The sequence below is a fragment of the Uranotaenia lowii genome, chromosome 3 (genome assembly GCF_029784155.1).
Source record: "Uranotaenia lowii strain MFRU-FL chromosome 3, ASM2978415v1, whole genome shotgun sequence".
In the NCBI taxonomy this organism is placed as follows: Eukaryota; Metazoa; Arthropoda; class Insecta; order Diptera; family Culicidae; genus Uranotaenia; species Uranotaenia lowii.
The window spans coordinates 163160157-163184977 of record NC_073693.1 but is presented as its reverse complement, the minus strand read 5'-3'; the positions used below and the strand labels follow the sequence as shown (position 1 = coordinate 163184977).

General features: G+C 40.4%; 2 protein-coding genes across 2 annotated transcripts; both read left to right on the top strand.

Moving 5' to 3' along the window:
* Positions 1-5523: 5523 nt before the first annotated feature.
* LOC129757668 (uncharacterized) lies at positions 5524-8761 on the top strand. Its single transcript, XM_055754951.1, has 2 exons — positions 5524-5673; positions 5736-8761. Exon 2 carries the CDS (start codon positions 6716-6718, stop codon positions 8759-8761), a length of 2046 nt encoding a protein of 681 aa, XP_055610926.1. The 5' UTR covers positions 5524-5673; positions 5736-6715.
* An 11757-nt stretch (positions 8762-20518) lies between these two features.
* On the top strand, positions 20519-22422 carry LOC129752803 (uncharacterized). Its single transcript, XM_055748581.1, has one exon. The coding sequence runs from the start codon at positions 21811-21813 to the stop codon at positions 22420-22422; it is 612 nt and encodes a 203-aa protein (XP_055604556.1). The 5' UTR covers positions 20519-21810.
* The last annotated feature ends 2399 nt before the right edge of the window (positions 22423-24821 follow it).

Here is a 24821-nt window from a genome sequence, read left to right as displayed (position 1 = left end):
AACTTTCAGAAGGACCAAAACAAACAATTAATTTAAGAGTTAAATTTATTAACTAAATGTTTCAACTTTTTCATACATTGAATAAAAATTTAATATTAGATGAAAAATTTCAGAAATTCAATTTTTTTTTAGTTAAGGTGTATAAAACTTTATTAAAACACTTTCCTCCAAATCTTCTGCCTAGTGTGAATCGCCCTGAACTTACCCAGCAAGCTTTCCTGAATACGTCCCTGCACTGTTCATCGCGAGATATTTTGACATTCTCTCATTTCACTCTCCCTGCATACGTCATTGCTGTCATCGAAATTCGGTATGCATTTTCCTCCAAATTGAATCATAATTTTTCGCTGGCCGGAGTGCAATTAAAAGGATTTTCCGAAAGTTTTACGCAGAAATCCCTCCCGATTCGTATTCGAATTATTAGTTTGTGCGGTGCTAACGTGAAACACAATGGAAGAAACACCTTCATGTAAGTAGATGATCAAAATTTGTCCGGTAAACTTCAAACGGAACAGGTTGCTCTCTCGGACTGCTCCAGGTATTGTTTTTGTTAGCAGATCGAAATTAATTCTATCTGCCTCCGAAGATTTTTAGTTTTTATTACTATGGCTGAAAATGATAATTGAACTATCATAATACAAATAAAAGCGATCTTGTTTCCAAACTAAATATTTTGAAATATACTTTCTAATGTCCACCAATCTATGGGGTATCACATTTTAACATATAATAATAATTCTCCGGATTGGAAAACTATATTCCGAATCTTTGTTTTTCCTGTCTTAAAAGCCAGAAAAAAACAAAACACAAACTATTCAAATTCAAAAGTAGTTTGTTTTAGTAGATGGTCGTCATGCTTTGATTATTGTTTTGTTAGCTGAAGCTTTTCAATTCGCCTTGATAAGATTGATTGCGTCTTGAAATGGTTTTCACTCATCGACGCTTGAAATGCAGCGATATTTTTGAGAGCAATATTTTTAAATCATTTTTGAAGTTGTTTGGATTTATTATATAAAAAAACGAAAGGTATCTACTTATTGAAGTAAATAAGGATCAATCGCAATCCATGGACATATCACTTTAGCGAATTTAGGAGGAGATGAAAGAAATGATAGCACATTTACTTAACCAAAGGCGAAGAAATCAAGCGGTTTATTGAATGTGTTTGAATCATAAAGCACTAAGCTATCTTCATGTTTACCACTATTCAGCAAAACTTAAATTAAGTATGATGTACACGGTTACCAGGACCAAAAACAAAATCCACCTGTTGTACCGTTTCGTTTGTTTATAATTTACTTCGCCTTAATCCATAGCCTTCGGAACTATCTGGTGGGCCTCAGCAGTTTTTAACAACTGGCTGAATTGATAGGATACCAAAATATATGAACCTTCTCAAATCAGATCCTGGTTGATTTTTCTACCATCTCTCGATGTTTACACAATTCTATGCTTATCGATTTGGGGTGAAGTTTTATGTATGACAAATACTAGATTTTCAACAACCAAGCCGTCCAATACGTGAGATTTATTAAGCTGCAGTCAGTACGTGAGATTTGTGATATTTTTGTGTGGCATTGTTTTTCCAATGTAATTTTTTGTTTAGGTTTCTTATGTTGTCATTTTTTTCCGTATATACATAAGCAGGCAATTGTTCTGCTACTGATATGTAACTTTTAAATTACAACACCGAAAATAATTTTCACTTAAAATAGGTCAGTGGAGTGAATTTTGTACATACGTAAATTCATGTCAGTTTTAAGTGACCGTCAAATGATTTTTTTTCATAACACATTGCGAATCAAGTACGAAATAGGTACCTCGTATTTTCGCTTGGCGCGAGTGGCTGTCAAAATAAGCGTAAATTAAAAGTTATAAATTTTATAAAGAAATTTTACTTTAGATAATTGTGAAAAACACTTTAGATATCCCGAAGAAACTTTTTTTTTGTTTATTTGAGACACTTTACCATCTTTGCGGCATTCGTGTCTTGATTATTTGATTTTTGCAGAATTTTGTAAATATTGCATGCTTTAAGGAATTCTAACAGTGATTGTTCTTGTCATTCTTCGTTTCTTAAAATTTCGTAGACTGTACCCCTTATATTGTGTTCATCACGTGCTTCTTTGAATCCATGGCTAAGAAACTAAATTTGTAGAATTTGGTCTAGTAGTTTCAGAGATAGAGAATGCCACGTTTTTGTGTTTTTTGGGTTTAAATTTCTTCGTGGTCTTTAATGTATAAGTGAGCGGTTAAGTGAGTTCTAAGTGATCGAGCAAGTGGATTATGAGTGTGAGTGAGTGTCAGGTCATTTAAATTTTCCTGTTCTTCTTTTGTGATATTTTTTTAATCCGGTCAGACATGAATGAATTTTATTTAGAGAGTTTAAAAAAATAGTATATTTGAATAAATTTTAATCAATCAGACATTAAGAATTTAAAATAAATATTTTCATCTATTTGTTTTCTCCAACAATTCCGACTCAGAAAAAATGTTGAAGCATAAATTATTGCGAAAAGCTTCTCCAGAACCTAATTTGTAACAGAATCTGAAAAATCCAAAAAAAGAAATGAAAAGATACAACCATTTATTGATTTACTATAATAACTTACAACAAACCAACAAACATAGCAATTCTCGCTAAATTGATTGATGATTTCTATGAAAATTACAACTTTTTGCTATCTTCAGTTCTGGTTACTTTCTTGCTTAATCATTGCAAGTTCCAAACAACATTGTCAACATGCTCTGGATTGCTTTAAATCCAAAAGAAATCGGTAGTGAATTTTGAAAAGGGCGAATGCGCCAAATGTAAACATACCTAGTTATCAGTAGGGTTAAAAAGTACATTCTAAGATCTTCATTTTGATTTTACGAAGGTATCTGAAGGATATTTTGCTTTCTAGAAAAGAAGAAAACAAAATAATATTTTTGCTGGGAGCTTATGGAGCTGTGGCGCATTCGCCGTATTTAAAATTCGATATGTACCGAAATTTATTTTGTTCTACTTACTTGTTCCTTTGAGTTCGATCGAAATCAAAATGAAAACAATGATTCTCAGTTCAGTTGATAGAGTTCCAAATGCCAGTCACTTAAAAATCTGCTCAAAAATTGCTTATATCGAATTTCAATATGAACTTACCGTCCTCTGAGCCCTTCAACGCCATGAGCTAGATGTAGAGGTGTGGATGAACTCGGTTTGCCGTGGTATAGGTGATCGAAAAAACGTAAACATTGTGTGTATTACAGTGATGACGTCATAATATCATTGGGGCTGCAGTGCGTAATACAGTTTACTAGAAAAGTTGGTCAAATTAACATGATTAAAGTACTATAATACTGAAAATGGTGAACGCTCGTATAAAAGGTGAAACATATATCCTTGTTGAGTGAATATCCCATCTCAAAATGAGTATTGAATGGCTTTTTTCAGCGTGATTCGGTTGTTACAGAACGCGTTTTTTTTACCGTGGATTGTTCCGTCGTCGTGGAATAACCATCTTAGAAGATGCTTTATTGTAATCGAGGGCGATGACTTTAACTGATCCCCAAGTTTGCATTTCTCTGTAGAAATTCTTCGACCACTTGCTTCCGGTTCCTCAGTTTTGCTCTAATGGATCGAGCAGACTCAGTTGGAGGGCAACGAATGGATGGCAAAGCTGAGAGAAAAAAAACGAAACATAAAGATTATTGCGACAAAAACATATAAACATTGACAAACTCCGTCAATTCGAAATGCTGAGAGCACACGTATATGCCGGATCCATCCTTACGGCCACAGAACGCGAGCAATTTTTTGCGTACCGCGGGTTCCTTCGGTAGCTGATGAAAACTCACTGCTCTATGTTGCTTCTTAGCGTCGACCTGCGAAATTTTGCAGGATTTTATGCAGCACTTGGTCATTTTTTCATTAAACAAAAGTTATCTAAATCAAAAACTCTTCCGTAATTGCAACCCAAACAACTCTTATGACGTCATTGATGCAAATCAGACCGCATTGCATGCACACCAGTCTGAAGATACTGATGTATTTGTGACAGCATCAAAATATCTCCGCACCTTATGTAAAGCTCATGGCCTTCAACGCCTCCTAAATTTTAGAACTGAACTCATCGCTCCATTGTGACATTTAACATCTTCTCCCTCCTCCCCTAAGAGGGCGCATTATGTACCATTTTGCAAAACAATTAAAAATGTTCGGCTGAACAACAACTGACATTATGTACACGCAGAGAAAACTTGGATTTTGAAACCAAACAAAACTGACTTTGATTCAAAACACTCAGTTTTTTGAATCAAACTCCTGTTTTCTTTGAATCAATGAATTCTCGTTCTGATTCAAATGAATAATTTTTGAAAGAAAGAATTATTTTTTTGAACTGAATAATTTTGGACTTTGATTTTAAACAAATTCTTTGATTCAAAAGACATTTTTTCAATTGCATATGTTTTTTGAAACAAAGTAAATTTTCTTTCGACCAAAGAAAAATGTGTTCAACAGAAAGGAATAATTTCTTCAAGTTAAAACTTCAAACTTAGAAGATAATTTGGATTGAGCAAGTACCGAATTTCGGTTAAATTTTGGCCGGTCGTGTTTAAAATCAAAACTAGTGAATAAGCGATAGCTATTTAGGAAGATTCAGGATGAGGAATGCATACCATGGTAAGTGCGTGTTAATCCGTTAGACAAAAAGTGATTATTTAAGATTTTGCATTGTTACAGGACCACGGCTGATTCCGCCCAAAATCCAGCGGTCTGATCATCTTCGGCCCGTTCTTCAGCGGCAATCACCAGTTGGATGGCCAATAAAGCTAGCAACCGGAGTTGCTTCCGGAAGTTGGCCCAAGAAGAATGCCCTCAGGCTAACATTTAGGACCGGTCAATTCCATTATAGTGAACCAGTGTTTGTGTTAAGTTTGTGAATAAAAATGAATTTAAGATGTAAATTGTTTCATTTTATTATTCAAAATTTGTAACAATAATTAGTCAGTCATGTATTCAACGCACATTCATGAAATTTTGAGCTGTAAAGTACCTCGAGTCCACTCAGTGTGGACGAGTATTTGTGTGAATAAGGAGACCCCTCGTGCGACAGCGAAAATGTCAAAAAGCACGAATTCCTACAATTCAATTTGCTTCAGTGCAAAAGAAAAAAAAAAAAACGAAAGTTGCGTGTGAAGAGGAATTTGCCGGTCATTCTGTTCCTCAGTGGAAAAAAAAGAAGTGGTGGCCACGTGATCCGGACAGGAGAAACCAGCGCACCAGGAGGTCATCCTCAAGCCTCCAAAGTTAGCCGCGGAAGTCACCGTAACAACGTTGGGGAAGGAACGGTCGTCGTCTACAGCTGCTGGTGAGTTGCAAAAAACAAAAACTGCCATCCTAAAAGAGCAAAGCCCGCTCACGCAATTTTATTCTTGCCAGGTTGTTCCGCCGGTCAAACAGGCCAGTGCTGGTTGAAGAACCAGCCGTGGTTCAAGTTCGCCCAAGCAGAATTCGCAAGATCGCGGACCGGCGAACGGTGCAAGAAAAAGTAGAGCCGCTAAACACATCTGGTGAGTTAACCTCAAAGCTCGAAATGACGCGTTGCTAACCTGGTTGTTATCCCCACAGTACAAGCAAAGCGGACAACAAAGCACCAGAAGGATTACCAAAGGCAAAAGACCCCATATCGGGTAAGCAACACCAAAAAGCAACCTTGAGCAAAATTGGAAAACTAATTGGACTTTGTCCGCAGGGTTTTTTTTTGTTCCACGCGTGTTTTTCTCCCAGCAGCTGCCAACATCACTTCCGGTGATTCCTCATCATTGAACGCAGCCAGGGATTTCGTGGTCGTTTTACACCAGCAGGACCCGGAGGTCCGGTGCCCGGCAAACCTGCTTGGTTCTCATCGAGCACATCAGCATCCGGCAACACTTCGCCAGCCGCATCGGCGAATCGCAACAGCAGTCGCCTCAGGGGGCAGCCCTTTGAGAACACCTTCCAGATTGCGCATCAACACGACAGCAACTAGTGCCGGGAATCTGGTGAAACGAGGACAAGCCCAATCAGCGAGCGCTTGCCAGATAATCAGGCGAGTGAGCACGAGCAGCATCTCTTCCGTTCGGAAGCCTTCCGACACTGTTCCGGAAGCAATCAAGGATCGCAGCACCAACAGAAGTCACAGGTCCGATGTCCGGGAATCCACTTGGCTCCCTTCAGGTCTGCAGCACAGCAGCGACATTTCGTCAGCCATCGGTGGGAATTGGAAACCTTGAGCGGAGTCCGCTTGTTCCTTCTCAGGCCACCCACAAGCACGATACGAGCAGCATCCAGAGGTCCGATGTCGGGCAATTAGTTCGTTTTGTCCGGGGCAGCAGAGCCAAGACCTTGGTTGGTGGAATTCGGAGCGGAAGTGCATGCGATCATCATAGGACGTCATAAGATGACCAAAAAAACCACGTGAGTTAATTCAATTTATTCATGAATGTAGAATACATGTGCAATGGGAACAAATTTCCTTTATTTATCTGATGGCGCGTTTTGATGATGTGGAACTTTAGTTATTTTGTTATTCCACCGATAAATATTAAGTCCAACATTGGCGCCCAACTATAATTAACCCACATTTTAATTTGTTGTGGTGTTTAGTGTGTTGTAGCTTATTTAAGCAGCACATTTTGAAGTTAATAGGTTTGGCATTTAGCAATTAAGAATATAAGACCCTTTTTCTAAACAATGGATATGGATCCAGCTTGTCTTTCCGAAGACGAGGTGAGCTATGAGTTGGCGCTACGTCACGTAGCTAATTTAAGTTCTCTTCCTAGAAGAGCGAAAGCGTTAAGGCTTCGGCAAATTATGCTAGAGGATATAAGAAACAACAAAATTTATGAAAATTCTTCACACATTATGGATGCGGAGCAAAACATCCGCACATGTCAAGATCGCGTAGATAACTTGCTAGAACGGTTAAAAGTAGCGTTTAAATCCGCGGATTACCAATTCATGCGTCAAGCAACGTCGCGTCTCATTCATTATCGTGAACGTTTAGCAATAGTAGAACCGCCGGCAAAATTAAACGACACATACGCAACACTTACTCTTCTTATTCAATGTTCGTTGGAGGACATTGAAGATGTGCTAAGCAACCCGCGAAAAAAAGCAAGTGGGCAAGTGCAAAGTGCTAGTGAGGATCATGGTGCAGCAGCAGTGGATCTGAATGTTTCCCGGGCCGACTCGAGCAGAACGGGAACAATACCAAAGCCTTCGAGGAACATGACCTCAGCCAGCTTGAATCAGCCAGTCTACATCGGGAGGGAGAAGTCAGTTCGCAGGGCGTCGCTATCGGAAGCCAACTCCTTCAGTTCAGAGCGCGACAGCACGTACTTAGGGAATTCACCATGGGTGAGCGGTGCTGCCGCTGTAGAAGAACCTGCTCCAAGAAGACACCAGCAGAGGCAACGGCTTTCGGACCGAGAGCGCGACGCATATGAATCACAGCAGACGGCAACATACCTGCGCGAAGGCAATTACGTTCAGCAGTTCGGTCAGCAGCGTGCACCTAGGAGTGACGAGAAGCCTGGGTATCCGGTAGACGAATCGGCTCCGCCACCGTACGCTTTTAGGGAACAAGCAGAAGAAGCAGCCACGAGGAATGAGTACAGCCGATTAAGGGATGAGTTACTGGAGCGCTTCATGCGTCGGGAGCAGGAAGCCTACCAACAGCAGCGTTGGGAAGACCGACGTTCTTCAAGCAAGGCAATTCACAATTGGCAGATCTTCTACAAAGGCGAAAGAGATGGCACATCATTGAACGAGTTCATTCAAAGCGTGGAGGTGTTCGCATTGTCCGAAGAAGTTCCTGAGCAGGTGCTATTGCAGAACATCAAGCACTTACTGAAGGGCGATGCTTTGAAGTGGTATGCTAGAGCGTTTTTGAGAGGCGATTTGAGGTCTTGGGGAGATTTCAAACGGTTGATCCGGGGAGAGTTCTTACCAAGCAGCTACGCATATATATTGAGGGCTGAGGCGTATCATCGGCTCCAAGGAGAGCAAGAAACCTTTAGCGATTTCTTCGCGGATATCTCAACACTGTTTAGTTACGCCAATCCTCCTGCAACGGATAGAGAGAAGTTGTTTATCATCAAGAAGAATATGAACTCTACATATGCTCCGGTTGCGGCAGCACAGCAAGCAGCATCGGTTGAACAACTAGTAGAAGCATGCAAGGAATTCGACGAGCTTAGAAAGCTCCAACGGCTTCAGCGGCGAATGCTACTTCCTGCAGCATCACTGTTAGAACCATCGCTCGCTACACCAGTGCCAGTACAGCGCGCTAATCGCAATGCTCCGTTGAATCAGCGCTACGGAAGAGTCAACATGCTAGAAGAAATTAATAGTCGCAGAAATGAAGAAGCAATGAGTTCGTACGGTGAACCGTCGGTGATCGACAGTAACAACAAGGTGGAAGAACGGTTGGAGGATCTGATTCATCAAGTCGACGCATTGAGGGTGAGATTTGAACGCAGAGAACAAAACACCACAAACACGCGGGAAAACCAATCTCGGCCTGCAGTGTCTATTCAGGAGCATCCAGAATCAACGAACGTGAACACTCGACCACCAATGATTTGCTGGAATTGCGACGAAGAGGGGCATCGATTTATGGATTGTTCCAAACCACAGGCGATACTGTTCTGCTATCGTTGTGGGCAAAAAGGTTTTTCGTTACGGAGCTGCCCAAGTTGCCGTCATCGTTCGGGAAACGCCCCGGCGGGGAACTAGTAACGGAGGGACCGAATTCCTCGCCATGTTTTGATGATCCTTCCCAGATACCGGATTTTAACAATGTCAACTCTTTAGTTATCAATCTCGACAACGACAATCGACCGCATGCAGTAATTGAAGTCCTGGGAAAAAGCATTACTGGCCTTTTAGACAGCGGGGCGAACTGTTCGCTTCTCGGAGGAAGCTTTGTACAGCTAGTGGAGCAGCTGAAATTGCGGAAAGGATCTTTGGCTGGAGGAATTAAGACTGCAGATGGTACGGAGCATCATTTCCAAACGTTTGTTCGTTTACCTATCGCTTACAATGGAAAGACTCGTGTAATTCCAGTATTGCTGTTACCAACCCTACCGGATTGCGTGATTCTGGGGATGAACTTTTGGAATGAATTCGGAGTCAAGGCAATATGCTGTAGCATGAAGTTACAAGATGAAGTCCTGAGCAACGATGAAGAGGAGGTCAACAGTAACGTCGTCAACAATGCAACGACCAGGAGGCATCAGCAGAAGCAGTTGTCACCGGAACAATTTGCCATGTTAGAAGCAACAGTAGCGAACTTCCCAACAGCAACGGACGGTCGTCTCGGTCGCACCCATCTTTACACACATCGCATTGAAATCGGGGACGCTCAGCCGAAAAAGCAACGTTACTATGTGATGTCAAAATACGTATTGGACGAGGTAAACAAGGAAGTGGATCGAATGATAAAGCTGGACGTTATCGAAGAAGCTCGTTTTTCACCGTGGAACAACCCGCTGGTAGCCGTGAAGAAGAAGACGGGCCAATATAGAGTGTGTCTGGATGCTCGCCACCTAAACTCCATCATGATCAATGAAGGGTATCCAATCCCGCAGATTGCAGCAATTATGAACAACCTCAGCGGCTGCAAGTTCATTTCATCGATAGACTTAAAGGACGCATTCTGGCAAATACCTCTTGAAACGGCTTCAAGGCAACTTACGGCATTTACGGTACCTCAGCGAGGCCATTTTCAGTTTAAGGTAGTTCCGTTCGGATTGTGCACCGCTAGCCAAGGACTGGAGAGAGTAATGGTAACCATCTTCGCGGATATGGAACCAAAGGTCTTCCACTACCTTGACGACATTATTGTGTGTTCGGAGACCTTTGAAGAGCATATAAAGTTACTGGAAGAAGTGGCCAAAAGACTTCGTGCAGCTAATCTGACAATTTCTGCTGAAAAATCCTGTTTCTGTAGGAAGGAGATAAAATACTTGGGATATGTGTTAAACCAAGATGGCTGGATGGTTGATCCAGAGAAAACAAGCTGTGTAGTCAATTTTCCGATTCCAACGACCAGGAAAGAGGTGCAGCGCTTCATCGGCATGTGCAACTGGTATCGTCGTTTTGTAGCAGACTTCTCGGAGATAGCGGCGCCGCTCACGGAGCTCACCAAGATAAAGCACAAGTTTCGTTGGACGGTTGAAGCGGAAGAAGCATTTCTACGACTCAAATCAGCATTAGTATCGACGCCTATTCTCGCGCCACCGGATTACACGAAGCAGTTTTCGATCGCTTGCGATGCGAGTGATGTAGCGATTGGGGCAGTGCTCACACAGGAAACTGACGGTCAAGAACATCCAATTTGTTACTTCTCGCAAAAATTGTCGACGGCGGAGCGGAAATACTCAGTGACGCAGCGGGAGTGCCTGGCAGTTATAAGAGCTATCGAGAAATTCCGAGGATACGTAGAAGGCGTTCATTTCATCGTGTACTGTGATCATTCTGCACTTAGCTACCTTAAGACGATGAAGAATCCAACAGCGTTGATGTGCAGATGGCTGATCCGGTTAAACGCCTTTGACTTCGAGATTCGCTACAGAAAGGGCTCGGTAAACGTAGTTCCTGATGCGCTGTCAAGAATTGTGGACACGGTGACCCTGTCAGGGGCAGACAACGTAGATGAGTGGTACGAAGCAGTATTAAAAGGTGTCAGAGAAAATCCAAACCGTTTTGCAGACTACCAGATCATCCAAGGAGAACTGTACAAGAACTGCTCTTACAAAGATGAAGCGGGATCAACCGCACATCGGTGGAAAAAAGCTGTACCTAAGGCAAGTCGCGAAGAAATAGTGCAGAAAAATCATGACGCTCCTTCAGCCGCTCATCTGGGGTTCCAAAAAACGTTCCAAAGGATCCAAGCGCACTTTTACTGGCCCAAGATGCGCGAAGACATAGCGCAATACGTCAGAAGATGCAGTACCTGTAAAGCCAGCAAAGCACCGAACTCAAAAATGATGCCGACCATGGGAAAACTGAAACCAGCTCGCATTCCTTGGGAGCTTATATCGGTAGACTTCGTAGGTCCTCTGACGCGTTCGCGTTCCGGTAATACAGTGATGTTGGTTGTAGTAGATTGGATCACAAAATACATCGTCGTTCACCCTATGAAATCGGCAGACTCTACAAAAATGGTGGAAATCCTGGAGAATCACGTATTCCTGAAATTTTCCCGGCCCAGAATAATTCTCTCGGATAACGGCAAGCAGTTTACTTCGTCGGTGTTCAAAACCTTGCTGAACAAGTATAGGATAGAGCACATGCTAACGGCCTTTTACTGTCCTATGGTCAACAACGCAGAACGAGTGAATCGGGTACTCATCACATGCATAAGGGCATTGATTGACGAAAATCATAGAAGCTGGGATGAGCATCTACCATCAATCTGTGCCGCGATAAACAGTGCTCAGCATGACGTAACGGGAGTCAGTCCACACGTTGCGAACTTCGGAAAAGAATTGATCCTACACACCGATCTCTACGTCCAAGAAGATTTGAACACAAACGAAGATCCGAAAGTCGCCTTAGACCTCCGACTATCTTCAATGAAGCGTATCCAGGAGTTTATTGTCAAGCGGATTAGTAGCAACCATGCTAAATCCAAAATTCGGTACGACTTACGCAAGAGAACAGTAGAGTTCAAGGTAGGAGATTTAGTATGGCGCAGATCGTTTACACTATCATCGAAGGTAGACCACATGACACGTAAATTGGATCCCAAATTCGTGCCAGCAGTGGTGAAAGAAGTCCTTGGGACCAATCTCTACACCCTAGAAGACGTCGCAAGCGGAAAACGAGGTCGATACCATACGAAAGACATCAAGGCAGACTAGTGAAAGTTTTTAAAGCTATGTAAGCATAAACGCTGACCACGAGCTCACTTGGAGCAGAAAACACGAAATGGAGAAGGCTGAAGGACCAACATCATCTTTGAAACCTCGCCCCAACAACTCGGACCAAACTATGCAGAATTCTTCCATCCAAACAACTCCATGGAACACAGCTGATGCTATTTCGTCGCTAGTACACCGACGAACACGAAGAAGTAGGCGCTCATGAAGGAGACAACGGCCTTGCGTGGGACCAGCGTCAGCTGTACGGACTCTGAGAACTCGGCCATGCAGTTCGTCAGAATTTGGGGAGGGCCGGCAACCTTGCGTGGGATTGCCGCCGCTCAGTGTCCTGAAAGCAATCCTGTCATTCACAGCAGCGTTATCGCGCTTGGGATAGTAGAACTGGTGAGTCACCGTTGCCAGGCGCTACACACCACGTCGCTGCAATTGAAACGATTGTCAGGACACCAACAACCACAAAAACGAATAGCAGGTACAGATTCAAGCTATGTAAGCAGACTTCATGTTGCAGACCACAAGCTTTAGACGCCGCCTAAATACGAAATGATGAGGGCTGACGGAAAAACATCTACTCTGGAAACCTCACCTCTCATGCTCTTCGGAGAAACAGTCATTCTTGTACATTCCAAGCAACATCATGAAGAGCCTCCGAAGTCATCGAACACCCAAAAGCGAAAACCCGTCACACTATCAACGGAACAAGACATCAAGACACCGAAGAGAAACTACGGAGGAAACTCGTCATCAAAGAACAAGTGCAGTCAGCAGACGCAGCCAACAAACCATCGAACATGACGAAATACCCGATGCAACGACACACCCAACTCGGCAACAGTCGAATACGCCAAGCCGAAAGCGTCACTTCGCCATCCCAGGAGAGGAACCGGCGAAGCAAAGTCACCACCACAAAAGCGAAGCGACGCAGGCACATCCCGAAAACGACATTCCAGCGAATACAGCACTGCCCTGCAAGTTGTGAGGGGTAGACATCATGACGGCCGCTACCGCCATATCGACTTCAGTGTAGGCTGTGAAACGTCCAAGGCACTCATCTATTCGATCATCCCGCTATGTACGCAGTACCACCACTGACGACAACGAGCAACATGCCGCTAAAATAAGCCCTGACCAAGATTGGAGGCCACAAACCACCAAACAACCCTCATCTATGGTAAAGCTGTTCAATTTGAATACAAAACCTACTTGCTAAGAGAATACGTTGAAGAATTTAAGCCTTAAAAACGCAATTTAATCCAACTCAGTCTTAAACACTATCCATTGGGTCAAGTCAAACATTAAGTACGGTTTGGGGGTCGTCAGGACAAATCATCAAAAGCAACGCGATCTAGGGGCGCGGTTGATAACCTCTATTCTGGACTCCTGGCGATCTGGGAACTAAATACTCCCTTTCCTACTGCCTTGCTTAAAATCTTTTGTAGATTAGTTTTAATGCCAAACCTCTCATTTGTTACCTGTTAAATCGTCTAGTTTTGAATTAGTTAAGCTATCACGATTTAAGTTAAATGTTTCATGGGACCTATCAGAGTGCAATATTCAGAGACGTTTAGCCACCATGAGATGGCGTTGAGATCACCGTCTAGGCACACAATGTTGCCGTATTTTGCAGTTCAGCTGCCGTATAGTTTTGTTGTTATGTAGTAACCGTCTTAGCGGTTCAGCCGCTCATCGTAATCCAGTTACGCGTGGGATCTACCCACATTCTCTGATCTTCCTAAAAGTCTCTGCGCTTCGAAACCTAAGCGCAAGCAGAGAGTTTTTTGTGAGGTTCTTCTAAGCCTCACAAAAAACTCTGGTCCCATGATAGGATTGTGTAACAATAATTAGTCAGTCATGTATTCAACGCACATTCATGAAATTTTGAGCTGTAAAGTACCTCGAGTCCACTCAGTGTGGACGAGTATTTGTGTGAATAAGGAGACCCCTCGTGCGACAGCGAAAATGTCAAAAAGCACGAATTCCTACAATTCAATTTGCTTCAGTGCAAAAGAAAGAAAAAAAAACGAAAGTTGCGTGTGAAGAGGAATTTGCCGGTCATTCTGTTCCTCAGTGGAAAAAAAAGAAGTGGTGGCCACGTGATCCGGACAGGAGAAACCAGCGCACCAGGAGGTCATCCTCAAGCCTCCAAAGTTAGCCGCGGAAGTCACCGTAACAACGTTGGGGAAGGAACGGTCGTCGTCTACAGCTGCTGGTGAGTTGCAAAAAACAAAAACTGCCATCCTAAAAGAGCAAAGCCCGCTCACGCAATTTTATTCTTGCCAGGTTGTTCCGCCGGTCAAACAGGCCAGTGCTGGTTGAAGAACCATCCGTGGTTCAAGTTCGCCCAAGCAGAATTCGCAAGATCGCGGACCGGCGAACGGTGCAAGAAAAAGTAGAGCCGCTAAACACATCTGGTGAGTTAACCTCAAAGCTCGAAATGACGCGTTGCTAACCTGGTTGTTATCCCCACAGTACAAGCAAAGCGGACAACAAAGCACCAGAAGGATTACCAAAGGCAAAAGACCCCATATCGGGTAAGCAACACCAAAAAGCAACCTTGAGCAAAATTGGAAAACTAATTGGACTTTGTCCGCAGGGTTTTTTTTTGTTCCACGCGTGTTTTTCTCCCAGCAGCTGCCAACATCACTTCCGGTGATTCCTCATCATTGAACGCAGCCAGGGATTTCGTGGTCGTTTTACACCAGCAGGACCCGGAGGTCCGGTGCCCGGCAAACCTGCTTGGTTCTCATCGAGCACATCAGCATCCGGCAACACTTCGCCAGCCGCATCGGCGAATCGCAACAGCAGTCGCCTCAGGGGGCAGCCCTTTGAGAACACCTTCCAGATTGCGCATCAACACGACAGCAACTAGTGCCGGGAATCTGGTGAAACGAGGACAAGCCCAATCAGCGAGCGCTTGCCAGATAATCAGGCGAGTGAGCACGAGCAGCATCTCTTCCGTTCGGAAGCCTTCCGACACTGTTCCGGAAGCAATCAAGGATCGCAGCACCAACAGAAGTCACAGGTCCGATGTCCGGGAATCCACTTGGCTCCCTTCAGGTCTGCAGCACAGCAGCGACATTTCGTCAGCCATCGGTGGGAATTGGAAACCTTGAGCGGAGTCCGCTTGTTCCTTCTCAGGCCACCCACAAGCACGATACGAGCAGCATCCAGAGGTCCGATGTCGGGCAATTAGTTCGTTTTGTCCGGGGCAGCAGAGCCAAGACCTTGGTTGGTGGAATTCGGAGCGGAAGTGCATGCGATCATCATAGGACGTCATAAGATGACCAAAAAAACCACGTGAGTTAATTCAATTTATTCATGAATGTAGAATACATGTGCAATGGGAACAAATTTCCTTTATTTATCTGATGGCGCGTTTTGATGATGTGGAACTTTAGTTATTTTGTTATTCCACCGATAAATATTAAGTCCAACAAATTCCTAATAGGAACTTATGAATAACCGAAAATATTTCTTCCAATTGGAATAAAAGGAAAATGGTTCAATGAACCAATCCTTTTTAATCTAAATCTAAATTATATTGTAGCAAACGGAAAGAACTTTGCATCAAATGAAACTGTTTTTTGTTTCAAAGTATTAGGATTTTGATTAAAAGATTTTTCAAAAGAAAAATTCTTTGAAACAAAGGAAAATGTCCTTGAACCAAAGGAATTTTTATTTATCCCAAAATCAAAGGAAAAAATCCTTTGTTTTTGCGGCACTTTCCTTTGAAATAAAAAATCTTTTTTCTGCGTGTAAGGTTCGTGGCTTATCGATCGAAACTCGTTGAAATCACTCGATATTAGGTGGTATGAAAAACCCCTAGCAATTGCTTTTGCTAAACTAAATCGAGCATTCGAGCAGTCGCAGAAAGCAATTGCTTCGGTTGATATGAATAAAGTTTTTTCTGACAGCTGTTTTCTCAGTCAGGAGCTTTTACTTTTAGAACAAGCTAGTTCGGTATGAATAAAGCCCAAATCTGAAGCAATCGCTCGAGAAATCTCCTAGCAATTACTTTATTTTCTAAGCATGCTTGGTAGCAGACTTTTCCAATAAACAAATTCTTCAACAACGTCATGAATTTATAAAATTAGCAATATTACACTTCAATACAATTTAAAAAGGCATTTTCAACATAGATAAAGAACAGTCGAAGTGATAACCCCATTTTTTTTCATATTCCTGTCGTTGTATGAAATGATTCGTCTAAGATGAAACAAAACAAATCAATTAGTAAATATTTCAAATTAAAAAAATCCGGCTACAGTGGAAGAAGTCCCAATCGGCTTGAAGTTGGAAGAAAGTTGTAATAATTTAAAACATAATTCAGATCTCCCAAATTTATATGATTTTTTTATAATTCAAAGATTAAAAAAAACATCTAAGTTAAGATGCGCGCCTATTGCCTATTTTTTTATATATCGGATTATCCCGATCCGATAACGTGTAGGAGAGCTTATGATAAATGTTAAAAAGCTTGGTTATTTTTTCTTTGACAATATTCAATTTTCTTTAAACATCAACATACGAGCATGTATTGACTTAAATTTTTCCGATCGTTCTTACACCCACCACCCGCACCGTCGATTTCATGGCTATTTTAGCCGTACTTTTCAATTTTTTGATCGTCTTCTTTCATTTTACATTAGAAAATTTCAGATTCTGCTGGTTGGATAGCTCTTTTTTTCGAAGCAAAAGCTATGTTCTAAGACTTTAGTACACATCTGCTAAGCAAACGTTTATTCATACCAAACTAAGCAAATGCTTTGGGCTTTTGCTTTGCTTGATTTCGAGCAAAGTAAAAGCTACCGGAGCAATTGCTAAACCTTATTCATACCACTAATTGTGTCGTTTAACGCTATTGTTGCAATTGTTAAAGGGAGAAAAAAGAAAATCAAAAGGTACCAAATTTGGCAAGAAGTCAAACAATCTTTCTCTGATAGTTAGAGAACAATAATTATTTTAAAAAGGTTGCTTCTGCATGATTTTGAAATTTATTTCTAAAAAGTGTACAAATCAATCAAGTTTCTTTAATTTTCGGATAGTGTACACCCAAAATAATCCGCACGTTGTGGCTACGTGAAAAACTACATAATTTTTATCCAATTGATTTTCACGTAGTTTCGACCAATACAACAGGTGAACGCACCTCAATAAGAATTCGTACGATGTGAAGATGAAGAATACATAAAATAATTTCAGTTTGGAAATGAAATTGGGGTTAATTTAGATGAGGCCTTTTTTTTCTGTTGATTTTAATAAAAGAAATAAAAGTTTTATTCAATTTAATTTATTTTCACTACATTCTTCGAAACAAAACACAACCACTATCACTGCACTTCTTTCTACTGCACTTATTAGCTGATTAACAATAAATTCGATTTCCGCTAGCTCTTGCGGCCCAGTTTACTTTGGTTTCCAAAAGCCTGAAAAAGAAAAAACGTATTTCAATAATAACTAAAAAAATAGAAATTATGAATAACTCACCATTTACGATGCGTCCATAATACCCTCTGGCACACGAAGCTCTTCCTTCTCGATGTGCCGGAACTTCTATTATCGTATCACTTTTTGACCTGAGGAGAAAATATATTTTCTGTCAGCGGGGATCAATTTTTTTTTTGCTTAGACTTACCCTTTTCTTTCGATCTACACGGGCGTAAAAATTTCAGCATCAGTACGTTGATAAGGTTCCGAAAAAACATAGAATTACGGAAAAATCGTCCAACCCAATTTTCACAACCTAAATAAAGCTCAACAATGATTGATGCCAGCTCTTTTTCTCATAAGAATTTACAACCAAACGTTTGAGAAAATTGCTCAATCGATTTCAGAAGCCATTCCCTTAGACTTTACGTGAAATTCATGAGGAAAAACATAAGTTACTCCGGAATCACGTAGAATCGATGGGATGCATCAAAAGTTCAGTTTACGTGAAAAATACCGTAAAATAAATTTCCAAACTATTTTGGGTGTAGCAAAGCACACAGCTATTAGAGATTATCAAACCCTATAAACAGTTGAATATGAAACGGCTTCATAAAATAATAATGAATAAGTAAATCAATTTTGAATTCTATGCATGTTGAATTGAAATATCAAATTCAGACAACTAGTTTTGTGTAGGGTAAAAAGGGGCCTAGCGGGTTAAATTCATATCTAATCAATGCTTTTTGAAGGTGATACGCTTTGAACATATGGCAAGAAAGAATTTTATGAACTCAATTTTTTTTTAAAAATTCATACATAATATTTTGACTTTTAAAAATTATACGTAAAGAAGCTCAAAACACATTGTTTGGTGGTTTTTGTATCTTATTCAAATGAACTTAAAAAGTAAAACAAATTTAAGCTTTTATGAAGGTTTGATAATGATTAGGAAGTGGAATAAGAGAGTGTTTTTGTATGCCCTTATCATATTTTTAATATGCCTCTATGTTAAAATAACAGGCAAAATAGAATAAATATATGATTTTTGTCATTTAAAATTCGGATCTAAGCTCTAATAAACATCTTAAGAGAGAATTGAAGATCTCAAAATAGATTTAATAAAGTATTTCTTATGGAAAAACTTTCTCCATAATATGGCAAGGCAACCCTAATTTTTTTTTAGTCCATAGAAAATAAAAGACATTGATTTTTATATAACTTCAGCTTCGTCGAATGAAAGTTATAAATTTCTATTATTTTCAATGAAATTATACGGAAATATTGCCAGAAAAAAACAGAAATATTACCCAAAACCTAAATAGGCGCCCTTAGCCCGCACGGTTTGGGGTTCGATATTTCAGACAACAGTTATAATAAAATCGTTTTCTCGAAATCTCAAGGGGATTTCAACATAAAAATTACTTCAATGTATAGAAAACAGATGCCTAGCTTTTATTTATGCTTGCTTATGGTCAGAAAATGAATTTGATTTGGATTTACTTCTTTTAATGCGTTCAAAACTTTGGGTTTGTTGATTTTGGTTTGAAAGTTCAGGTTTTTGATTTTTTTTTTTTTGATCATACACAACTCTGTTTTTCATTTGATCATCTGATATTGCTTTAAACCTCATCCGCATTAAAGTGTCATTTTAACACTATTGCAAGTTTGAAGGCTTGTAACTTTTTTCAGAAGCTTCAAAAAACAAAAATTTCTTCGGGGATCCCAAATGATTTCAAAAGTTCTTGAATATTGTATCTTTACTTTTTTTATGGACGAACCCTGGAAGCCTGGATAAAAAAAAACTCCCTTTTCCGACTTAGAGTGTCAATTCTACACTCCAAAAGTAAAATCTATCTAAGTCGTTTGAATTATAATTAATTTTATATAAAACTTATGTCAATATAAACCTTGTTATGTCAGTAAAGTATGTTTAGAACATTATTTATAGCTAAGGCTACTAGTTTTCTCGTTATTCAGTATGAAAGAAAAAATCAGAAAAAACATGCCTCAGGAAAACTGCTGTAGTTCATATATAACACGTTCAAAAAAATATTTTCCTTATGCATATGAAAGCTGAAGTTAATGTCTACATCATGAAGCCAAGAAATATTTTTTTTTATTTTTTTTTTTTAATGAAAGGGTCACAAAAAGTTCAAAAACTGGTCTACCTACTTTTCATTCGATTGCTAGTAAAAACTGTTTGAGCGATGGTAGAGTTTTTGAAAAAATATGACTACAAAATTTATTCTAATTCTAACATTTTGTTGTCTAGATTTTTGATGCAACAAAAATTGAATTTACTAGAATTTTTCAAATTCACGATTATTTTACAAATTGGAATTTCATCTGTTTTTGTGGTCCACCGTCAGGTTGTACCTGGATTTTCAGTGCTTTCTCGCCGTTTGAAGCAATCAAGACTATATCCATTGAAAAGGGAATTAAATTTACATTCTAGTGAGGTGCAACAATTAACGCTGTGAGATTTCACAAACATATGAAAATTATAAACGTAAAATCATTCCTGAATTTCTAAAACCAAAAGCAGCGCGTCCAGCAGAACGTGTTTGTTTGCTCTCCGATTAGCTACGGTGGGCAGAGAGCCAAGCCGAGAGAAGAAATAATGATGCGATTTCGCCATTTTTCAACTTGATCGCATCGGGTTTTTGAAGTGGGTGTCCAAAATTAATATTCGTTTTGCTACTTCCTTCACATGAAACTTTTTTGAAATAGAAAGAATCGTAATGAAATTTACTACACTGATAGAGGAAACATTCCAAAACAATGTACTGTCATACAAAACTCTCCAGATCCGACCACTAGGAGCGCTGTGGTATAATATACAGTTCTGGATGCACTGATGATGAACTATGCATTACATGCTTCAGGCTAATCTTTGGTAAGTTAAGAGAAAATTGAATGAATTACGTTTGAGATTTATGGGCTTTTTTCATATGTACAAACTAAGCTACAGCCGAAAAGATAGTTCCACTAACTAAGCTACACACTGTAATACCTAACAACAGGTAACTATAACACCTATCATCGGCCAGCATGGCAATAAAGAGAGCGAGCTTTCAATGGACTGTTCTCGCGTATCGCCTCGTCGTCTATACGTTTGGTCTGTCTGTAGACTGTATACGCCTCTACCAAAATCAATTCAAGCCCGAAGCACGGCCAGTTTAAGTCAGCCCGTCGGTGTCGAAGCACGTGTACCCGCAAATGATCCACTTCTCGATTGTGGTGTGATGACGCGCAAACCGACGGGATCAGCAGAAGTTCCTATTAGCTACTCCACGCAAACGATGCCGATTTGTGAAAGGTCACGCGTACGGCTCCAGAAGTAGACTTCCCAGAGAAAAGAAAAAAGTTGAAGCTGGTCCTACAATGCGTGTGAAAGTTGCCATCATTAACCAACATCTCTAAGTGAAGTTATGTGTAGCAGAAAAAAGGGCTTTCTTTATGCCTCATCTCGGCTCAAGAGTGCAAAACTTTTTTTTTTTCGAAGAAGAGTTTGCTGTCGCTAACTCATTAACGTGGATGTTATAGGTTTTGCGGTTAAAAGTTTGGTGTGTGTTTTTTACCCCCTTGTTGATATTTAATACCCGTTGAAAAGCCCATGCTCATGTGGTGAATGGCTTTAGTTCAGGAAGTTGACTTCCAGAGCTTAGCTGATTAAGACTTGTTCCCTGAACGAAGAGTCAATTGGCAGTGATTATATTTAGAATGTCAAGACGACCCATATTAATTACATCAGGAATGGAAGTTGTGCTGATGTGACAATGTTCTTTAATCAGTTGACCGTGAATTTATGATTGGTTGTGGCGCAGATTGGTGTTATTCGGGCTTGGAAAGCGAAGGGAAGAAAGAAATGAAAAAATGGCCTAATTTGATTGTTTGGTGTTCCGAAAGTTCCCTCCAGTCGCATGCAGCGAGCGAAACTTGGCGAAAAAAGTGAAGACCCACTACGGTCAATATAAACCCGTTACGTAAAGTTGGCTCGCATTCTTCTCCGTCAAGTCGTTTATTTCTTCCATTTCAATTTCATTCGAATGGTTCCTACAAGTTCCACGAAACAAAACCGAAACATTGCTGGCAGGCGAACATGCCGAGAACCGAGAAACAGCAATAAAAACAAGCGTTAGGCAAGTTACACTATAAAACCACGCTCTAGCCACAAAGCCTTCCTAGCGCAAAATCTGAAAACGAAAACAATCCAACCGTATACCATCAATCGTCTTACGCTATTGGATGAATGGATCGTCATAGAAGCCAGCCAGTGAAGAATTTTGGTATGTGATGAAACCCAACGCCAGCCACGATGGTTTGTTGCAAACAATTTCAATCGACCTTACTGTCGTAATGTTTGCTTGGATTGGTTGCTAATAATCTTTGGTCCACATCTAGTCATCTGAAACGATAATTCAGGATTTGTAAAACCTGGAGTCGGCTTCCGGAAACCCTTCCAAAATGGGAGTTGGCGAAGATGAACTCCCAAGCTTGGAGTACATTGAAGATCCATACATTCCCAAGCTGGACAACTGCATTACTCCATCGCTTGACGACATCAACGATTTCAATCCAGAGGATGATGATTTGGGCGACGAACAAACGTGGCCAGATGAAACCGAGCTCTATCTGCGATCGCTTACACTGGACCAGATTCTCGGCGTGTCGTCCGATGAGGAGATAACCGATCCAGAAGTGGAACTGCAAACAGTAGAAACGGAATTCAGTCCACCTCTGCCACAACCGGACCAGCTAGATCCGAAAATGTCTCCTAATCGGACCGGCGTCGGAGTCGTTCGGAGCCTTTTCGCCGGCAAACTTCTCAACCGTGGCAGTGGCGCACGTTCGGGTCCTTTCAAACTCTTCAACAAGAAGCATATGCGAGACGTTCGGGTAACGTTCATCGATTTTTCGAAACCTTACCTGGCCCGGATTTCGAGCGGAGACAACTATAAGAGCTTTCTGAACATCGGGAGTGCAGGTATTGATAAAAAACTGATAAAAATAAAAACAACAAAAAACTTCAAGCCTCTAGAACCCAATTTTTTTGTTGAAAAAAATACACAGAAATAGTATTTTGTGATTACGAACAGCTTTTGTTCAACAAAAAGAAATCATTTTATTAAATGTATTTGATTTAAAGGGTGATACGGTCAAAATTTGGTCAAGGGAAAACGCGTGTAAATCGGTGAAATCGTTTATTTAAAAAATCAAATTAAATTTCTTTTTTAAGTTTAATCTGTATAAAATTCAGGAAAAATATTCAGTTAGGCTTCCGCTTTTCCAAATCCGAATTGCCGCGCCTGACGCTTAACCCCTGCCATCAGATTTTGTACAGCCACCTTGTCCACCTTCTTCGCCGCAGAAAGCCAGTTTGCCATGCACTGCTGCTCGACCTTAGCAGTTTTTTTGGTCTTCTCTAAGTTCCGCTTGACAATAGCCCAGTATTTCTCAATTGGGCGGAGCTCTGGCGTGTTGGGAGGGTTCTTGTCCTTGGGAACCACCTGCACGTTGTTGGCGGCGTACCACTCCATGGCCTTTTTACCGTAATGGCAAGATGCCAAATCCGGCCAAAACAGTACCGAACAAACGTGTTTCTTCAGGAAAGGCAGTAGACGTTTATTCAAACACTCTTTCACGTAAATTTCTTGGTTGACAGTCCCGGAAGCTATGAAAATGCTGCTTTTCAAGCCACAGGTACAGATGGCTTGCCAAACCAGATATTTCTTCGCAAACTTTGACAGTTTCATGTGCTTGAAAATATCTGCTACCTTTCCCCTTCCTTTTGCCGTATAAAACTCCTGTCCCGGAAGCTGCTTGTAGTCGGCTTTGACGCAGGTTTCGTCGTCCATTACCACGCAGTCAAACTTCGTCAGCATCGTCGTGTACAGCCTCCGGGATCGCGCTTTGGCCGTCGTATTTTGTTTATTATCGCGATTTGGAGTCACTACCTTCTTGTATGTCGATAGTCCGGCTCGTTTCTTGGCTCGATGCACGGTTGTAGACGATACACCCAGCTTATTTGCGGCATCTCGGAGAGAGAGGTTAGGGTTTCGCTTTAAACTACCGGCAACTCTCTTTGTCGTCTCAGCGGCTTCCGGTTTTCGATTTCCCCCCGATCCAGACTTCCTGGCTGTCGACAAACGTTCCCCAAACACTTTAATTACATTTGTAATGGTTGATTTGGCATCTTTTAGCGATTTTGCTAGCTTTGTGTGCGAGTAGCTCGGATTTTCGCGATGCGCGAGCAAAATTTTGATACGCTGCTCTTCTTCTTTGGACGGCATTTTGACAACTGAAGAGTGAATTCTAAAATCAAAATAGGAGCAACATTCTACACACACACACACACACCTTCAAAATGAGGGGTGTTCAGGTTTTTTAAATGCAAAATTGAATGAAATACGTCGAGTTGATATTGACCAAATTTTGACCGTATCACCCTTTAACTTACTCTTTAATTATCTCACTGATCGTTGAGTTAATGCTATGATGTAATATAGTGAATATGAAGTGATTAAAGTATGCTTCTCATTTTAACCGAATTCATCCGAATTATCTTCAGGTACAGAATAAGTAATTGATTTAGTAAATAAATATTACAAAACATACTTTGAAAGAATATATAAATTCAAATACGCTTAAGGCAAACACTAAATAAAAATTTATGTTATCAACTTGGTAGGTATGTTTTTTTTTTGTTTCAACTGATATTTAAATATTAATCAGATATTTACTTCAAGAGAAAAAAACATTATTAGCTTGACTACTGAGGCCCTTGTAGCCAAAGGGGTATAAGTTCATAAAAGCTGATTTCAAGATAACAAGCTTTTAAATTGGTGTGTTTGACCATTTTCCATGTATTTTTAGAGAATTTGTATTTTGCTTTCAAATGTAAAAGTATGTTAGAATAATTCTAAAAATACGAAAAAATCATGGAATACAGTTTGGAATATGAAGAATCGTTTAGCATCATGAACTCAAAATCGACCATTTTGTCACTTATACCCTTTTGGCAAATTAAATATTACCTCGATGCTATTCAAACCCCAAATCAAATTAATAAGAGAAAATTCTAAAGCAGGTGTAATGATCTAACTTCAGAATAATAGTATGTCATAAAAAAGAGTCACGTTCTCTGCCAAAGAGAAAATGGCACTGTGCATTTTGATAGTTCTTTAAAAGCAACTGTTCTTATACTAAGGTTGCCAGATTGCCCGGTTTTATGCGGGTTTGCCATTCGATTTTGGCACATGTGCCAAAATCGAACGGTTTTTAAAAACAACATCACCTTTTAGTTTTCGTTATAACAGGACCATTTTAATTTAGACAAACAGACAAATATGTTTTTATGTTTTTAAATGGTGATCAAATGCAACAATAAAAACTTTTTTTTTTTTATTTATAAAGTACTCAAAAATGACAAAAAGATGAAAAATTCAAAAAGTTAAAAAATAAATTCGAACAAAAGA

Excerpts from the sequence above, each read along its gene's own strand:
- LOC129757668 (XM_055754951.1), top strand. The coding sequence starts at position 6,716 with ATGGATATGGATCCAGCTTGTCTTTCCGAAGACGAGGTGAGCTATGAG.
- LOC129752803 (XM_055748581.1), top strand. The coding sequence starts at position 21,811 with ATGGGAGTTGGCGAAGATGAACTCCCAAGCTTGGAGTACATTGAAGAT.